At 41.5% G+C, this 19429-nt stretch overlaps 1 protein-coding gene across 3 annotated transcripts in view; it reads right to left on the bottom strand.

The window, feature by feature from the left end:
• Positions 1-1218: 1218 nt before the first annotated feature.
• LOC134218316 (gamma-aminobutyric acid type B receptor subunit 2) overlaps positions 1219-19429 on the bottom strand; it is a 66963-nt gene continuing 48752 nt past the window's right edge. For all 3 annotated transcript variants that reach the window (XM_062697257.1, XM_062697258.1, XM_062697256.1), the window contains exons 3-8: positions 4671-4814; positions 4332-4607; positions 3954-4019; positions 3706-3891; positions 3102-3646; positions 1219-3038 (exon numbers count right to left, since the gene is read on the bottom strand). In XM_062697257.1, coding sequence (XP_062553241.1) covers positions 1352-3038; positions 3102-3646; positions 3706-3891; positions 3954-4019; positions 4332-4607; positions 4671-4814 — 2904 coding nt within the window. In that variant the 3' untranslated portion in view covers positions 1219-1351. The remainder of the gene's footprint in view (positions 3039-3101; positions 3647-3705; positions 3892-3953; positions 4020-4331; positions 4608-4670; positions 4815-19429) is intronic.

Here is a 19429-nt window from a genome sequence, read left to right as displayed (position 1 = left end):
GAAAAAACGTAGTAGGTATGCAGCCAAAGAGGGATTTTAAATGTTTTTCTCACTTGTAGCACAGATTGTGTAAAAAGAAATCTGACTGTAATACAGACAGCTTTGTTCCATAACAACACTGCCATCCAGTGGGGGTTAGATTGGCCACACACACCCCTTCCGCCCCAGACTATGGAACGGGCCCCTACTTTGTTGGCCTGGCAGACGTTCTACAGGACGCCTTCGAAGAGGGCAAGTTTTTTACGCACGCCATAATGGCGGATGCTAGGTAATAGACATGCATTCATGAGTAGAGAATAAATTAAAACCTTGATAAAAAAGGCAACGTTCAAATATGAACACAAAAATCTTGAAATTCACAAAGGTCAATTCGATTAAAGGGATTCCAAGATTGCTATTGGAAATTATAATAGCGGCAATTATGTGGTTTGTAATTGGTTGCATACGGCGTTCCGAAAATGTTGAATGGTTGCAAAACGAATTGTTTCATAGAAGCTCTATGCAATATCGTGTCAAATGGAAGCCAGCATCGTGAGAATTTTCACCATTAGGAGGCTCTATGAATTAAAGTCATTGGTTATGAAGAAAATCAACGATTGCTTAAACTGGGATTTTAGCTCAGTGTCGGGAAGTAGTTATTGACAAAGTTTTTATAGCATCCGCCATTATGGCAAACGTGGAAAGCTAGATCCTTTGGATGGAAGCCATCAACAGGACATGGACGCCTTTCGTTCTGCAGCAGCATTGGAACCCAATTGCACATCGCAGCAGAGGCAGACCCAGAGGCTCATGGCGGCCTATCCACCATAAAAAATAAAAGAAGTGGAATAAAATCCCACTTGGCAACAGGTTAAGACGAATAAGGCGATAGGTGGACATTGCCCACGATGGAGATCTTTCAAATCGAGGTGTACAGTCCCATGAGTAAGTTAGAAAGTATGTACTTTGATGATACTTTTCTTCCTTGAAGTCGAGAAAATTTCCAACTCGAACATTTCCAAGAGCGAAACGGGTCTTGCTTAGTAGCTGCGCATCTTACCAATAGTCCAAGTATAGCTTTATATAAGTATTTCATCGATAACAAAGCAAATAAAACGCCTCCTTTAGAACTGAGAAAATGTTCCTAAAATTCGCAATAAAAGGGAACACAAAAGGTTTTCTAATTCCGTAAAAAGAAACATTATCGCTGTATGAAAAAAAACATCGCATTTTCTTCACACAAACTAACATCGATTCGACTTTATTATTGCTCTCTACGAAAACACAGCACTCAATTGCACCCGTCTATTAACTAATGTTAACCGAAAGTGTTATGGTTATTGGTCGTTTTATTTATCTATCCTTCGAATGCTTAGCACTGGCCAATGCTTTTCGAGAAGGAGTCCATCGATCTCCATTTCGTTTTCGGGTCCTGATTGCTGCGCTGCAGTACTTCACAGCTTTTCACGCTCAAAAAACTTATCTTCTGGCGCTCCCCACCCAATTCAGTCAGGCTGCTGGTCGGAAAAACCCTATGAGGAAACCTTGGAGAACCCTTGATCTTTTCGCGAAGAGTTGGTACTATCGATGATCGCCTATTTGTCACTGCGGGTGGCAACGTAAAGTTCACTCTGGGTTCCGATCCCGTTAGACGTACATCCTCGTCAGATGGTTTGTTGATAGTAAAAACCTCCGATCTACCACGGTCAGCCGACGATGATATTTCATCTTCTGCGTCTACCTCGGCGAAAATGGTCAGTTTAGAGGGCATGACTGTCGCTATATTTAATCCTCCAATCGCTGATACCGATGTGGTTTTATACATTCGTGCTCCAAAAAGATTCCTTATTCGATTCAGCATTCCACCACCCTCTTCCAGATTGGTTGATCGAAATCCGGATAAACCGATCCGATCGCGACCGGATGCAATTCGCGGCTGTGAACTGAAAGCCACGTTACGTTTCATAGGTGACAAAAAAGGATCAACGGAAGGCCAACTGGCTCGTGGTATGATTGGCGGAAGGACGGAAAGTAGCAGCATCGGTAGCCCACCGGTCGCACTAGGATGTTTGTTGTCATGAGGCATGTCAAGTGGTTTGATGTTCGGATCAGACGACCTCGATGAAGATCGAGAAGATCTGTCATTCAAGAGCTTTTCCAATCGAATGATTTCCGCATCCAACACTTCGATTTCCTTCTTGTAGACACGGTTCTGTACCTCAACTCGGAATTGAAGCTCTCTTCGATCGTCTACCACAAATCGGCGTGTGTTGTATTCCATTCTTAGTCCCATGCTACGAATCACTGGATCGTACACTTCGCCTTGGTCAAAAATGCCCTTCAGCTTCGGGAGGAATAGTAAACAAAGTGTCGCAGTTGTCGATATCAGGATGAACCCTGCCGTTATCACAAATGCCAAGGTAACCTTTTCATACAGCAAATTAGCTAAAACAACGACGCTAGCGCTGGTGATCACCACGCTGTACACAGATATTCCAATGTATTGAGAATCATTGAGGGCAGGAATTTTCACATTCCGCGTTTGCCATGCCATGTAGACGCCAACGAGCAGTAAAAGTCCTTTGTAAGTGTATAAGGTTCCAAGCCAGCTCTCATAGTGCCTCGATCGGCACAATTCCACCTGCGGCAGGTAGACCACTGTTCTGTCTGTAGGGCTTATTTCCAGCGTTAGATTATGCAAATGTCTCTCCAGAGGATCTGCCGCCATCCAGAATGACACCACGCAAGCATCCAACAGCAGCAATGCACCAATCACCGAAATCAACTGAGTATCCCTCAGAATCTTGTCCCTACACAGTCCTCCCGCACTGTGGGTGAACAGCCTGTAGACTCGAAAAGTCTTGGCAAACATGGATCCAAAGGCGAGGGAAAATCCAGCTGACAGAAAATAGATTCTGCTCATGCAAATTGAAGAGAAGGTCACCGAGGACCATGGTAGAGTGGAATGATCGAGTCCCAAAAGGATCGTAGCCATATAAACCAATATGCAGCCGGTGACTGTGATCGTGCTCAACTTTGGACTTGACAGTTTGATAGCTCTAAAAAGAAAAAGAAATTAATATGTTTTTAATAAGAGCCCCTACCCGATAGGCATGTCTTACTTGAGTTTCCTGAACCGTAGATTCAATCCAAGAAATAGAAGCGATAATCCAATCCCGACCATGGACAAAACTACCACCATGTAGAAGGCAAACGGGGAAATGGTATCAACTCGAAGTCTCAGAACGCGTTTCGCAATCGGTACTTGTCCAGATTCCCACTGCACCGTTCCACATTTGGGACAGCCGAAATCCATAGAGCTATTCTTCGGATGGTAGAACGCAATGAGCTGCAAACCTCCATTTTGGATCTGGTGGAAAGAAGTAGTGCCTACACGATCGGCTCCAACAAATGAAACCGGTCCGGAGATCCCATTGAATTTCAGACTGTCGAACTGACTGAGCAGTTCTTTGGCTATGTCGAATCTCGTGTAGTCATAGTGAGCAAGACGAGTTCGATTGACGTGTGGCAGCTGGGTCCACGTTCGTTCTGCTCCTCGTAGGGCCAATGCAATGGCCCAGACCGCATCGTAAGTCTGCGGAGCGAATTGCGACACAGGCTCGGTGACGTTCATCTCAGCCAGTTTACGAAGGAATATATCGTTTGTCTATAAAAGGAAATCATGATTATACTATCCTGAAGAGGTAGGCATCGACGTTATCGTACCAATCCGCTTAATGCCGTTCCCATCCCAACGATACTGTTGTAGCTGGATACAAACAATACGTTTTCGACGGCTCTTAGTAAGATTGCTAAAGGGCAAGCAGTGTTTTGCTCAAGCCACCAAAACGAAATGTGCGTGTCCTGAAGAATCCATGCGTACTCGGCGCCAAACATTCCCAAATTATAGGCCTTGAAAAGATTCCGAAATTTAAACAATTATTGCTTCAATGCCTATACAATAACAAATATACCTCGCAAAACACTTTTGGAGCGATTTCATGTGAGAAACTTCCGATGATCACTCGGATGTCCTTGTCCTGAAAGCAGAGAATTAAGTCTCATGAAAACAGTTGACCCTTCTTAATTATTTAAGAAACGAATAATCTTACCTAATCTTCACGATCACTCCGGGAGATAAACATTACAATACTACGCACTACTATTACTGAGGGAGGGTTTCTACGGTGAGGGTCGAGAATACAACAATCAATGCTCTCTAACTATGTGAGTGTTCATTAACCGCATTCGTACTGTGATTTGAACGGCACAATAAAGATACTACGGGGAACAATAGATAGCTGGCAGAAGGGGGAGAGTGTTTCGGGGTCTTTGGTGGTGCAACAAAATACCCTTAGCAGTTTGAGCTGCTCCTTGAAGTCGGTTTCTGCGAACGAGATTGTTACCGCACACGTGATATTCGCCAGTTCAAGATCGGTCACCAAGTCGTTTACCGCCAACGAGTGACCTTCTTCATTTTCCGAAAAGGTTGCCACCGTATCCCACCCGAAATGTTTGATGAAAGCGATCCGGGCAGGGTTGTGTGATGAATCTGGGGCGACCGTTCGGTAGAAGAGCGGAAACTCCCGGCGATCGCTCAACGCGGGCGATGTCGAGCCAAAAGAGACCTGCAAAACCGGAATGAGATAATGGATCATACACATTTTCATAAGGAACAGACAAAAGTTCACCTGGACAATATTCCAGTAAGGGACAACCTTTGCGAGGCTTTCCGTGACTTCTGAGCAGGCCGATCCGAGAACCATCATGATTCGCTTGTCCTGATGTGTGTACAGGGCGTGGAAGAAACGGTCAATGCCGACACCAGGATCGCACTGAAATTAGAAATTGACAATTAGTTAATCAATTTATCAGATTATTATTAACAGTTTTGATGTAAACTACGTCTAAGGCGAAGGCTCTGATCAGAGGCGCAGCCACGTTCCGAGATGCAGGTAGGACAAAAACTAAATTATCAAATCTATAGAATACTTTTTATGGACTTTTTAAAGATCCTCTCGGATTTCAAGAGATTTTTCGGACATTCTCAGATAAGATATAAAACTCGCTATGACTATTAAGCCAATCATTACGTTCCCAGTGTTCATAGAAGAAATGTTCTTCAAACATTTTTACATAACTCGGATACTTATTCAAAAGGACGTATGTGATTTTGTAAACAAAGATTAATACGTCGATTTGTCGAATCTGATAACCCTCCCACACAAACCATCACCATAGACAGAAAGGGGGAGTCTTCGACTACCTGTTGGTGGTGTTGGTTTACGTGGGAGTGTCTTAAGACTCCGAATTTCAGACTTTTTCTTCCTAACTTTTAAGACTTTATGCAAACGTAGGTGTATTTGTGATTCCTACATCCAGATTCCAATAAACTCTTAGACTGCGATTGTTCTCTCATATCCTTGTTTAGCTGCTCAACTTTTAGAGACGAGCTCGGCAGTCTAGTGACTAATAGACAGGAGGTCTGTCAAAGACTACATCATATAGTGTCGCATAGAATAAATCACTTTTCTAAGTGTAACCTCGATCTATACTTCTGTTTATCTACCTTACCGAGTTCACGAAATTTCCTTTCTGTGGTATTGTGGGGGTGCAGAGGTTTTTCTCGATTTCTATACAGGTCTAACCATAGCAACAATAACTACACACTAACATTCCCATGGGCGTAGCAACTTTTCTAGATTTACTGAATCGTAACTTTACAGTAGTTTTTTAAAAACACATGAATATAAGTGCTTGGTACTATTTTCTTCTAAAAACTTTGAAACCAAATCAATAACCAATAATCAATTATCAATAACCAGCCTTCTTCCATAAGTTTTAGAAAACTAGAACCATACATCTCAGAAAAAATATTGTAACTCTTTAACGAAATACATATCTGCAAAGATATCGAAATAATTGGTGGAATTAAATGGAGAATACTTAGCTCGTCTTAGACGGTTACCAAGAATCTGAATCTCTAAAAAAAACCTCTCTGAAATAATATTTAATATATAATAGGCAGTAAAACAATATGCAAGCTTACTCCAGGAATTCCTTCGACAATTGCTCCAGGAATTCTATCGGGGATTCTCCAGCAACTTCGGGGATCGGGGATTCTCCAGCAATTTCGGCAGGAATTGATCCGAAAATTCCACCATTATTTACTCCAAGAAATCCTCCGCGAACTCCTTTATAAGTTCTGCAGGGAATTCTTGAGAAAAAATTTTCATGCTGTTTCTCATTGAAAATAATGGAAAATCCGCAGAATTGCCAGTAAACATTTCCGTGAAAGTTTTGAATAATTTCTTGTGAAAATTTCAAAGAATTTCTCCAGGAATTCCACCGAAAATTTAAACAGGAATTATACAAAAAATAAAATCAACAATGGAATTTTCGGAGGAATTCCTAGATTATTTCCCAAAGAAATTCCAAAAGAATTCCGGTGGAAACTTCAAGATTTCCACTGGGAGATTGTTCGAAAATTTCTCCGGGAGTTCCTCCGGGAATTTTTAGAGAAGTTGCACCGGCAGTTCCTCCAAGAACTCCTCCAGGAATTAAAGATAAATCTATCGGCATTTCCTACGTGGGTTTCTCTGAAAATTCTTCCGGGAATTTCTCCAGAATTTCTTCCAGGAAGTCGTTGAGTCTTTTTTCTAGAATTCATTTAGGCTTAATCAGAAAATTATATAGAAATTATAAGTCGAGCCAAGTACGAAACACTTAAGACGACCTTACTGTTGAGGTCGAAATACGTATCTGTCAAGGTACAAATGAGTGGTGGAATTAAATGGGATTGTACAAACTCGTCTTACGACAAGTGATAGAAATTCCTCCAGAAGCTCCTCCGAGAATTTCTCTGGGAGCTCCTCAGGGAATTCTCCGGGAGGTCTTCTGATGATGATGATGGTCCAGCTACGGTGTCAGGCCAATAAGTCGAAGGCCATTTGGCCGAAGGTCATTAGGCCGAATAGACATTAGGCTTAACGGTCATTAGGCCGAATGGACATTAGGCCGAATTTGCAGAAAGAAGCAAGAAGTGAAAAATGAGAAGTTCTCACTCCACCTTACCCCTTCTTCTTTCTCCCTTCTTCTTTCTTCCTTCTTTTTTCTTCCTCCTTCTTTCTTCTTTCTTCTTTCTTCCGTATTCCATATTCCTTTTTCCTTCTTCCTTCTTTCTTCTGCCTTCTTTCTTCTTCCTTCTTTTTTCTCTCTCTTCTGCCTTCTTCCTTCTTCCTTCTTCCTCCGTCCCTCATCTTTCCTCTTCCTTCTTCCTTCTTCTTATTTCCCTTTTCCCTCTTCCCTCTTCCTTATTCTTTCTCCCTCCGTCTTTCTTCCTTATTCATTCTTCCTTCTTCCTTTTTCCGTCTACCTTCTTCCTTATTCCTTCTTCCTTTTTCCTCTTTCCGTCTTCTTTCTTCCTTCCTCCTTTTTCCTTTTTCCTTCTTTCTTCTTCCTTCTTCCTCCTTCCCTCATCCTTCTTCCGTCTTCCATCTTCCTTTTTCCTCTTCCTTCTTCTTCTTTCTTCCTTCTTCCCTCTTCTCTTTTCTCTTTTCCCTTTCTTCTTCCTTCTCCCTTCTCCTTTCTTCCTTCTTCCTTTCTTCTTTCTTCTTCCTTCTTTCTTCTTTCTTTTTTCTTCTTCCTTCTTTCTTTTTCCTTCTTCCTTCTCCCTTCTTCCTTCTTCCTTCTTCCTTCTTCCTTCTTCCTTCTACCTTCTTCCTTCTTCCTTCTTCCTTCTTCCTTCTTCCTTCTTTCTTCTTCCTTCTTCCTTCTTCCTTCTTCCTTCTTCCTTCTTCCTCCTTCCTTCTCTCTTCTTCCTTCTTCCTTCTTCCTTCTTCCTTCTTCCTTCTTCCTTCTTCCTTCTTCCTTCTTCCTTCTTCCTTCTTCCTTCTTTCTCTTTCCTTCTTCCTTCTTCCTTCTCCCTTCTTCCTTCTTCCTTCTTCCTTCTTCTTTCTTCTTTCTATCTTCTTCCTTCTCCCTTCTTCCTTCTTCCTTCTTCCTTCTTCCTTCTTCCTTCTTTCTTCTTGCTTCTTCCTTCTTGTTTCTTCTTTTTTGCTTCTCCCTTCTTCCTTCTCCCTTCTTACTTCTTCCTCCTTTTTCTTTCTTGCTCTCTACTTCTTCCTCATTGCGCACTATTCACTTCTTACTCCCCAGTTCTCATTCTGGTTAATGATCGTTCAGCCTAATGACCCAGCATCTCTAGCTACATACCTCTACAAAGGTTTTAGCTAGACGAGATTTATCTATAAGATGAATTCTCCAAGATTTTTTACTGGAATTCTTCTGGAAATTCTCCTGGAGTTTTCTTCAGAAATTCCTCCTGAAGTTCCTTCCGGCAATTCATACGGAAGTTTATCCGTGAATTCCTCCGGGAGTTGCACTAGTAGCTCTTTCAGGAAACCATTCAGGCTGTTTTAGGAAATCATTTAGGCTTTCTTCAGAAATTTAGCTGGAAATTCCTCCCGAAGGTCTTCCGATAGTTTCTCTGGGAGTTCCTCCGGGAGGTCCTCTAGGAGTTCTTCTAGGAGTTCCTCCTGAAATTCCTCCGGGAGTTCTTACGGGGGCTCCTCAGGTAGTTCCTTCGGGAATTCCTCCGGGAGATCCACCGGCACTTTCTATGAGAATTCCTCCGGGAGTTTTACCGGCAGTTCCTCCAGGTGATCCTCTGAGGATCTCCCGGATAAATTATCAGAAGAATTCCCGGGAAAGCTGCTCTCGTCCATAATTTTCCATAGCACTACGCGGTCTATACTGTCGTATGCCGCCTTGAAATCAACGAACGGATGGTGCGTTGGGACCTGGTATTCACGGCATTTTTGAAGGATTTGCCGTACAGTAAAGATCTGGTCCGTTGTCGAGCGGCCGTCAACGAAGCCGGCTTGATAACTTCCCACGAACTCGTTCACTAATGGTGACAAAGACGACGGAAGATGATCTGGGATATCACTTTGTAGGCGGAATTAAGGATGGTGATCGCTCGAAAGCTCTCACACTCCAGTTTGTCGCCTTTCTTGTAGATGGGGCATATAACCCCTTCCTTTCACTCCTCCGGTAGCTGTTCGGTTTCCCAGATTCTGACTATCAGTTTGTGCAGGCAAGTGGCCAGCTTTTCCGGGCCCATCTTGATGAGCTCAGCTCCGATACCATCCTTACCAGCTGCTTTATTGGTCTTTAGCTGTTGAATGGCATCCTTAGCTTCCCTCAAGGTGGGGGCTGGTTGGCTTCCATCGTCCGCTAAACTGGCGTAGTCATCTCCTCCGCTGCCTTGACTTTCACTGCCTGTACTCTCCGCGCCATTCAGATGTTCCTCGTAGTGCTGCTTCCACCTTTCGATCACCACACGTTCGTCCGTCAAGATGCTCCCATTCTTATCCCGGCACATTTCGGCTCGCGGCACGAAGCCTTTGCGGGATGCGTTGAGCTTCTGGTAGAACCTGCGTGTTTCTTGAGAATGACACCGCTGTTCCATCTCCTCGCCCTCCGCTTATTCCAGGCGGCGTTTCTTCTCCTGAAAAAGGCGGGTCTGCTGCCTCCGCTTCCGTCTATAACGTTCCACGTTCTGTCGGGGTCCTTGCTGCAGCGCGACCGCCCGCTCTGCGTCCTTCTCCTCCAGAATCTGTCTGCACTCTTCGTCGAACCAATCGTTCCGTCGACTTCGACCCATATACCCGACGTTGTTCTCCGCTGCGTCGTTAATGGCTGCTTTGACTGTATTCCAGCAGTCCTCAAGAGGGGCCCCATCGAGCTCACCCTCTTCCGGCAACGCTGCTTCGAGATGCTGCGCGTATGCAGTGGCGACATCAGTTTGCTTCAGTCGCTCTCCTCTTCTTGGCCAACCTAAACTCCTCCTCTTGGCCAACCTGAGCGTTCAAATCTCCTATGATGATTTTGACGTCGTGGCTTGGGCAGCTGTCGTACTCACGTTCCAGCTGCGCGTAGAATGCGTCCTTATCATCATCAGTGCTTACGGAGTGTGGGCTATGGACGTTGATTATGCTGAAGTTGAAGAACCGGCCTTTGATCCTCAACCTGCACATTCTTTCATTGATCGGCCACCACCCGATCACGCGCCTTTGCATATCGCCCATCACTATGAAAGCTGTTCCCAGCTCGTGTGTGTTGCCGCAGCTCTGGTAGATAATATGATTACCTCTAAACGTTCGCACCGTTGATCCCTTCCAAAGAACCTCCTGCAGCGCTACGCTGCCGAATCCACGGACCTTGAGCACATCGGCGAGTATGCGTGTGCTCCCGATGAAGTTGAGAGATTTGCAGTTCCACGAACCGAGTTTCCAATCGCTTGTCCCTTTTCGTCGCAGTGGTCTTCGCCGATGCTTCCGGTCCGTACTCTCTTGTTGATTGTTCGTTGCTTATGATTTGTTAAAGGCTGGCTTGCAGGGCCTGACACCAAACCCCCTAAATTTCCGGAGGACCATTCCTCCTTATTTTCGGTGGACTCACGTTCCAGCTGCGCGTAGAATGCGTCCTTATCATCATCAGTGCTTACGGAGTGTGGGCTATGGACGTTGATTATGCTGAAGTTGAAGAACCGGCCTTTGATCCTCAACCTGCACATTCTTTCATTGATCGGCCACCACCCGATCACGCGCCTTTGCATATCGCCCATCACTATGAAAGCTGTTCCCAGCTCGTGTGTGTTGCCGCAGCTCTGGTAGATGGTATGATTACCTCTAAACGTTCGCACCGTTGATCCCTTCCAACAAACCTCCTGCAGCGCTACGCTGCCGAATCCACGGACCTTGAGCACATCGGCGAGTATGCGTGTGCTCCCGATGAAGTTGAGAGATTTGCAGTTCCACGAACCGAGTTTCCAATCTCTAGTCCCTTTTCGTCGCAGTGGTCTTCGCCGATGGTTCCGGTCCGTACTCTCTTGTTGATTGTTCGTTGCTTAAGATTTGTTAAAGGCTGGCTTGCAGGGCCTGACACCAAACCCCCTAAATTTCCGGAGGACCATTCCTCCTTATTTTCGGTGGACCATGGTGCACAGTTTCACTTAGAGTCCCTCGCTGGCACTCGGACGATGATCAGCCGCCCCTAACATGGAGAACAGACGCTGTTGTGAGCCGATCCTGACATGGAGAACAGACGCTCAATAAGATTTGCACCTTCGGAGAGGAGCAAACCCCCCCCTTCCCTGTCAGCATACGACCATGGGTTCCCACCGGGGTTGGTTACCCGATCTTCCCTAAGGTTGCTCGTATCCCGGCCAGCACCGCGAGGAGGTAGGGATAGGAGTTGCTGGGTAAGAGGCTAAGGACCGCGAGATGGGGTCTATTTTATTCTTTCAGGTACGCGAAGTACCAATGGTACGCTTTACCCAGCATTTGCCGTGCCAACCTCTCCTATTGTATAAAGTGCTTTATGTTGCAGAACAAAGGGACAGAAATCGAAAATTATCACAAGTTCTCCTTTTAAATATGAGTAATTTGGTGTTAGAAAGCACTTAGCGAACAAATCACTGAAGCGAAATTGTATTTGGTATTGTTTAACACCTCAATATAGTCCGAAGACACAATTTCATCTAAATGATAATCCTTTAATCAAAAGAAACATCCATAAATTATGCAACGCTAAGCAGGAATGGGTTGCGAGATGTAAGACGATCAGGGAATCAATTTTCCTGAAATGCGCTTGCGAAACAAACGACAAAAGAGAACCAACGAAAAAGCTTAGCGGTGATAATAGTGACAAAGATCCGGAAAATTTTGTTAGCAACAGAAAAGAAGACAATTTTGTTGCTAACTTTTCATCCCCTTATTTTGCATTATCTCTACAGTAAATTTCGGTTTTATGCTATCATACCCAGGTAACAGATAAGCATTAAAGTAAGCACTGTAGTAGCATTATACTGGCATTGCATATGCTCCATGCTGTAAATAAGCATTTCGAAAACCTGGCTGTTCTAAATAAGCATGTCTCATGATGTTGTTTTTCGTTAATGTTGTTTTTCGTTAAGTGCAATGGGACAGCTACATTAGTGCCACTTTAAGGCCTGTAGTGTTCATAGTGTTCATTGTTAGCAATGAGTGTTTGATAAAAATGTGTTTTTCGATTCCAATATGAATATTGGATCTTTTAGATTGTCGTACTAGTTTTGAACAGTATGATGATGATGATGATGAAGATGCAGAAAAAAATGAAAAAAAGAAAGGAGGTACGGATGCGAATGTGTGTGTGTGTGTGTGTTAATTTTCGGATGCAAGCAAAGCACGGACTACGCATCGTCTGTGACGACTATGACAAGAGTATGAGTGTTGGTTTCTGTTGAACTACAGTGACTATAATAACAGTGTCGTCAAGTGTCAGAATTGGAACAAAATCGTCTGTCAGTTCCATACAAATGCGCGTTCCAAACGAGCAGGAGACCTGTCAAACGTGGCACATGACGTTACTCTTCTTATAGGACTCTATGTTGAACATGTATGAAGTTAGAATTCTACGATTGCAAAGAAAATTCATTCTGTTGGCTAACATTGAGCGGTAGCGATGCCAGATCTACGGAAATTTCCGTAGATTTACGGAATTGAGTGCTTTCTACGGATCTAGTTTAGATCTAGGTAAAAACTACGGAAATTTTAAAATTTCTGCGGAAATCTACAAATTTTTATTTTTAATGTGCACTTTTAATTTCAATTAGAGTATCTGTGATATTTAATTTATTAATGATTTTTACCTCATTTAATTCTAACTACCTAGTGCTATAAAAACAGAACACACAGATGAGAAAATGAAATTTTTCTGAAGGAAATCCTGACGTAATTCTCGAAGAAATATCTGGAAAAACTAGGCATTCCATTAGAGCTTCCATCGCAAATTGGTTCAAAATCCCTTCAAGAATTCATCCGGAAGTTCCACAAGGAATTTTTTTAGAAACTCCATTCAAAATATCTTCAAAAAATTTCTCAGAAATTCCTTCAAGAATACTTTTTGAAAATCCGCTCGAGTTTTTTTTTGAAAAATCCTTCAAAAATTCATTTGTAAATTCCTCCAGAAATACTTTCGGGAGCTCCACCAGGAGTTCCAAATAATTTTCATTGAACATTCTTCCATCCTTTGTGAATTTATCCAGAAGATTCTTCGAAAGATTCTACGGGAAATCCTCTGAAAGTTCTAAGAAATCCATATAAAACTCCCTAAGGTTTTCTAAAATAAATATGATGGAGGCAGTTCTGAAGGAAGTTCTCAAAGAATTTCCAAATTAATAGACTTTCAAATGAATATCTGGAGGAATTTCCCAAGAATACTCAGGATTTATTTTTGGAGTAATTTCGTGAGGGTTCTCCAAAGAAATCTCTGGAGGAGAACTCTTAGCTGAATATCCAAAGAATTCTTGAAGAAATTTAACCTTCCAGGACTCGCATCGTTGTAAAAAGTACAACACCTCCGAAAAAAGCTCGCGTGTCGTTTACAACAGAGGCGGAACTGCGTGACCGATCCAGGACCATGCGAGTCCCGGAAGGTTAAGAATTTCGAAAATTGTTTTACAAAAATCTTTTCGAAATTCCTTTTGTAATTCGTTCGGATATTCATAGAATTTCGTCTTAACATTTTTTCATCCATTCCCAAAAAAAAACATTTCTATTTGGAGGGAATTCAGCTGGATAAATTTCAGAAAAAAAATATAATTTTCGCTGTAGCGAATGCTCTGGGAATTAATTAAATTATTTCTTAAGGAATTCCTGTAGGAATTTCTGAAAATGTTATAGAAGGACCTTTTGGAAGATTTCCGTTAAAAATCCTTAGAATTTCCAGAACAATTCCTTGCGGAATTTGGTTTTCCTATAGACATTTCCGAAGAAATTTTCGGCAGCTAGTGAGTTTCCAATAACAATTTCTGATTTCATTTGCGGAGAAGTTTTTAAAAGAAGTCCTGTTTGAATTTTAAAATGAATTCCTGGAATATTTTTTAATGAAATACCTAAATTCCGAAGGAATTCCTTTAAAAAAAGTTGAAGGTAGAAATATGTGTATGGCTTACCGAATTAATTCCTGGGAGTATTGCATATAGAATTATTTTAAATATTTCCTGGAAGACTTTCCAAAGCATTTCTGGATAAATTTATGAAATAACACCAGGATGAATATTCCAAGAATTTTTTCGAGGAACCAAATATGGATTATAATGTCGATATTTTAGGGTATTTACTTAATTTCTATCTTAATTTCAGCGTCAAAATAGGGTTTTGTTTAACTTCTGTACTGGCCAAATTATGAATGAACTAATTACGTCAAAATTGCTGGTGAACGAACATTATCACAACTCTGGCACCGCCAGTACTAATTTACAATGGTCAAGATGATCTCCTAAGTGTTGAAAACTTCATCATCTGCCTAAATTGAAGAGAGATCTGCATAAATTTGAGAAAACTAAAGTACCAGTTGCATAGCCTAACTGGATTCACTCCAACAAGTGTAATTAGTAGAAAGGATCCAGTTTTTTACATCTGTACAGTCTTACTCCTATACAACTTTGCGAAGCAATCCAATTTAGGCATAGTGTTGGGTTCGGCCCAACGCTATCCTCGCTTATTTCGTAGTTACGGATTGTCATCCGAGCATTTCCGTCTTTAAAATATGAAAACTTTTCTCGGGATTGTTCCCATGTAGGGTCGATATTCAAGAATGCTCAAACCTATTAGCACTAAAGAGCTAATTCTAAAGCTTGATCCATTTAGTATTTGGCCGTTTCTTTCCAATTACTGCGGCGCCTCTGGTGGCCGTACCGAGAAGTAAAACACATCACATCGTTGCGGAAGGTTTGTTTAATTTATGGTGAAAGTTTCATCAGTATTGATGCTCACGTTCACAAGTTATCGGAAATGGAACGGAAGAGATGGGAACAAATGTTTCACACTCACGTTGGAAATCCAACATGGTCAGAAGGAATGATTTCAAAGTATCTAAAATAACCGAAATTGACTGTAAAAACTGTCAAAAGTTATCGAGAAACACTATTGCTGGATCACGTAGAACAAAAAAGACGTAGTAATGGAACATATGACCAGAAACTACAAGTGAAAGTCTGCAGAGCAGTTCGGAACAATTCTAGGATTTCCTTCGTGATTTAGCGAAAGAGTTAACTGCGTCGTACAGCACAGCTCAAATAATTTGTCGGCGCAAAGGTTTCAAGTCGTATGATGTCATTAAGCATCCCAATAGAACTCTGAAAAAGAACCTGGTTGCCAAACATCACGCAAGATTGCTGGTCGAGCAAGTTCTGACGAAATACGATTGATGTATTTTGTTGGGCGATGACATTAATATTAAAATTGACTTTCCATTCCCGGGACACAAGTTTTATCTTGCCAAAAGGAAGGGTAATGCCTCAGGAAAATTCAAATATGTCTATGCTGGCAAGATTGCCCACAAATTGATGATATGTCAAAACATCTGCAGTTGTGGAAAGAAAACTAAAGTTTTCATCATTGGAGCAACCATAAATGGGCAAATATACAAGAAGGAATGTCTCCAGAAGCGTTTTTTGCCATCCGTCCGGTGTTTCTTTGACCTGACTTAACAAGCTGCCATTACAGACGGGATGTAAAGGAATGGTATGAACCGAATGATAATGACGTTATTGAAAAAACTATCAACCTACCAAAATGCCAAAACTTTCGCCCCAACGAAAAATATTAGGCAATTTTCAGAGAAAAACTAAAGAAATGGTGGAAAACAATCAGAAATTCTTCTTATATGGAGAAGTGGTGCGAAAAAATGGCAGATAAAGTTGACCGTTCTACTGTGCAAAAAATAACGAGTGGTATGGATAGAAAAGTCCAAGAATTCATCCGAAATGCCAATGAATAATTTTTTGATATTTTTACCTTCAAAGTTTACTAAATTCCCTGTATAATAAAACCTGAACCACCTTTTTATGTACTTTTTCGGCAAATAATTGCGGCCAAATACTAAGCTTTATGTTGAATCAATAAAAGTTCTATAAATGCGGAAATGATAATCTCAGCGTTGGAAGCAGTTACTGTCAAAAATATGTATATCAACTGCCAATTGCCTTTATGACGAGTGTGGAAATCTGTATAGGGCACCGTGCCTAGTAATCTCTTTCGTTTTTGGATTTTCATGAAAATGTAAATGTAAATAAGTGTTGAAGTTTAGTGGTCTTATTGTTATCTTGTATTGTGGATGAGCGCCGAAATAGGGCTGGCCAAAATTTTTGAGTTAATCTACGGAATTGATGTTGAAGCAATCTGGCATCGCTGTTGAGCGGATCGCACGCACGTTGAGTTCCGTTGCAGTGGCACTTGGGACGAATGACGGAGATCCACCTAGGCGCAGATAACATAATTCGAGTGGTTACCATTCGTACGCAGTATGGACATTGGCGTAAATAGGTGGGGGCCGGGGGGAGCCTGCCCCCTCCCCCCAGAAAATTTTAATAACTTCAAAATAAATATTACATTTTACTTTGTTCTGATCAGAATGAAAAAAAAATTTCATGGTGTGCTAATAGACAGTAGTATTGAAACAAAATGGGATTAAGGCTGTTCATTTTCGTCTCTCGGGATCAAAAACGGGGTTTTAAGCATATGAAAGATTTTAGAGCTTTTAGTGGAATATCGTCGTTTATCATAAGACGAATTAATATTATACCCCTTGATTGAAACTTTACAGATACATATTTCGACCTCAACAGTGAGGCCGTTTACAGTGTCTCGTTTTTTATTCGACTCGACAAATGGTTGCTGCTTCTACTATTTACACTAGGTGTCTTCAAGGCAAGTTGAGTAAGAGAAACTGAACACGATCTTACTGTTGAGGCCAACATATGTATCTGTGAAGTTACAACCAAGTGGTGATATTAAATGGAAGAGTATTTACTCGTCTTTTGTGATTTTTTAAGGAATAAAGGGACATGACACTACCTTTTCGATCCTGAGAGACTAAAAGCAACAACTTCAAAAATCGTCATCTTCTTCGAATAATTTAAGGAATTTATATTAAAATTTTGATTTTCAGAGCTAGCTGCTGATGGCACAATATGCAGTAAAGCTCTATCGAGTATCGACATAATCAGGGAATCAATTTTTCTGGAATGCGCGTGCGAAACAAGCGATAAAAGCGAACCAACGACAAAGCTTTGTTTTTGTCAGAGATAATAATGACAAAGATCCGAAAAATTTTGTCAGCAACAAAAAAGAAGACAATCATGCACAGAAAAAAATAATGAAAAGTAATCAGCGCGTAAATAATAAAGACGTGGAAAATTACACTATTCTGGGCGTACATGGATCTTTTCCAACAAGTATGGAAGTAAGTCACCCTAAATGTATGCAATTTACAAAGCATTATGACACTTATTCGTATAAAAAGTGACATAATGCTATACAAATTGCATACATTCAGGTGATAATATCGTTTAAATTTACGCTCTTTTTGGCATTCCCTTTATGTGCATTACTTTCGTGTAAATTTCAACAACTTTTTCTATCTGTGTGTTGCTAGCCTTTCTACCTGTTATTTTGCATTATTTCTAGAGCAAATTTCGGTTTTATGCTATCATAGTTTCTGCTTTTATGGAAATATTCGAGAATCGAACAATGATTACAAAATTAGCATCGTATTCTCGGAAATATAAAAGCATGCAAGGCAAATGATTCTTGTCATATTGTGTTCGGGTTCAGATAAAGGTTTGTCGCTAGGTGCGTTTGTCAGTAACAAATTCTGTCGATGACAACGAGTATATTGTTAGGCGTTGCCCGAATATTGATTCCCTGGACATAATACATCAATCAGAAGATAATGAACCAAGTACATCGCAAGTAACTGGACAAACGTCATCCACTGACGATGTTCCAAAGGATTTAGGTAGCCTTCAGTCCGGTCCCTCACAACCACGAGTCAATTTCCCAAAAGCATTGCATGGAGATCGAATGCGATCGTTCTCAGCTAAATACTTTGATGCGCATAGCTGGATAGAGTACAGTATTTCCGCCGATAAAATTTTCTGCTATGTCTGTAGAATGTTCTCAACAGGAGTGACGCGCAATCAAAATGAGAAGTTTGTTACATCTGGATTTTCTAAATGGAAGAAGTTGGGAGAATCCATAAAAAAGCACGAGGAGTGTTCTGCTCACGTCCAGTGTTTGGAAAGATCTGTGGCATACAAACTTTCAAAATCATCCGGTAATGTACAGGAGTTGATAATGGCGAAACATCTCGAGGTAGTGGAGCACAACCGAGATTACTTGCTGAAAATCATGGGCGTGATTCTCTGTCTTGCTCGATAAGGTTTGCCTCTGAGAGGTCATCGAGAAGAAATTACTTCCAAAAATCGTGGAAACTTTCTTGAATTCTGTGAAGTCTTGGGAAAATTTGATGAGAAATTTTCATCCCAATTCGATCGTCATGTTAATTACTGCAGTCCTGCATTACAAAATGAGATAATTGAAATTGCCAGTGAAATTGCAATTTCTAAAATCGTTGAGGAGGTTCAACAATGCGGCTTCTTTGCTCTCATGGTAGACGAGGCAAGAAGCTTTAAAGAGGAGCAGTTGTCAGTAGTTATCCGCTACGTGAAAGGCTTAGAAGTGGAAGAAAGATTCTTAGGATTCCTGGACTGTTCATCTTCTAGAGATGCAGAGTCGCTCAAAAAGTTAATTATAGGCTTCTTAGATCGGTTGGGAATCGAAGGCGTACCAATGATTGCACAGTGCTATGACGGTGCAAGTGTCATGTCAGGCTCCCGTGGGGGATTACAAGCTAAAATGCGAACAATATATACCCACGCCGTATACATCCATTGCCTGGCTCATAAGCTAAATTTGGTTGTCGTGGATGCTTGCTCGGATATTAAATCATCCACCAACTTTTTTAGTGTACTGGAGGCATTACATGTGCATTTTTCCAAGCCAGGCAACCACGCCCATTTGAAAGAGATACGAGCCAAGTTAGGCATAGTCGAAGGAGTACGAGAACTCAACAGTCTCAGCACAACACGCTGGAGTTGCCGATATGATAATTGTAATGCTGTCTTGGTAAATTTTGAAGCAATCAAGAATGCACTGGAGGATGAAGCCGATCAGTTCCGCAGTAAGAATGCCGTAGAAGCTTCAGGATTATTGACACTTATCAGTAAGGCTGAATTCGTGGTAAATTTGATAATTTTCCACAAGGTTCTCTCAGTGACCAACGTGCTAACAAAATACTTTCAAGCGAAAAATGCATCCCTTGGACAGGCTACCGATACTGTTATTGGCACTGTTGCCGCCCTCAAGGCAGATCGAGATCAGTTTGCAGTAATATGGAAACAAATAGAGAAATTTTCGTTGGATCATAATATTGAGCTAAAGCCAGGTAATTTTCTAGTTGAATTATAAATGTTACTAATATAATATAATATAAGTAATACTAAACCAAAAATCATGAAAACAAACATGTAATATAATTCTGCATTCCTGTTGATAGG

Source organism: Armigeres subalbatus, chromosome 2, assembly GCF_024139115.2.
Source record: "Armigeres subalbatus isolate Guangzhou_Male chromosome 2, GZ_Asu_2, whole genome shotgun sequence".
Taxonomy (NCBI): domain Eukaryota; kingdom Metazoa; phylum Arthropoda; class Insecta; order Diptera; family Culicidae; genus Armigeres; species Armigeres subalbatus.
This window is presented reverse-complemented; position numbering and strand designations above follow the sequence as displayed.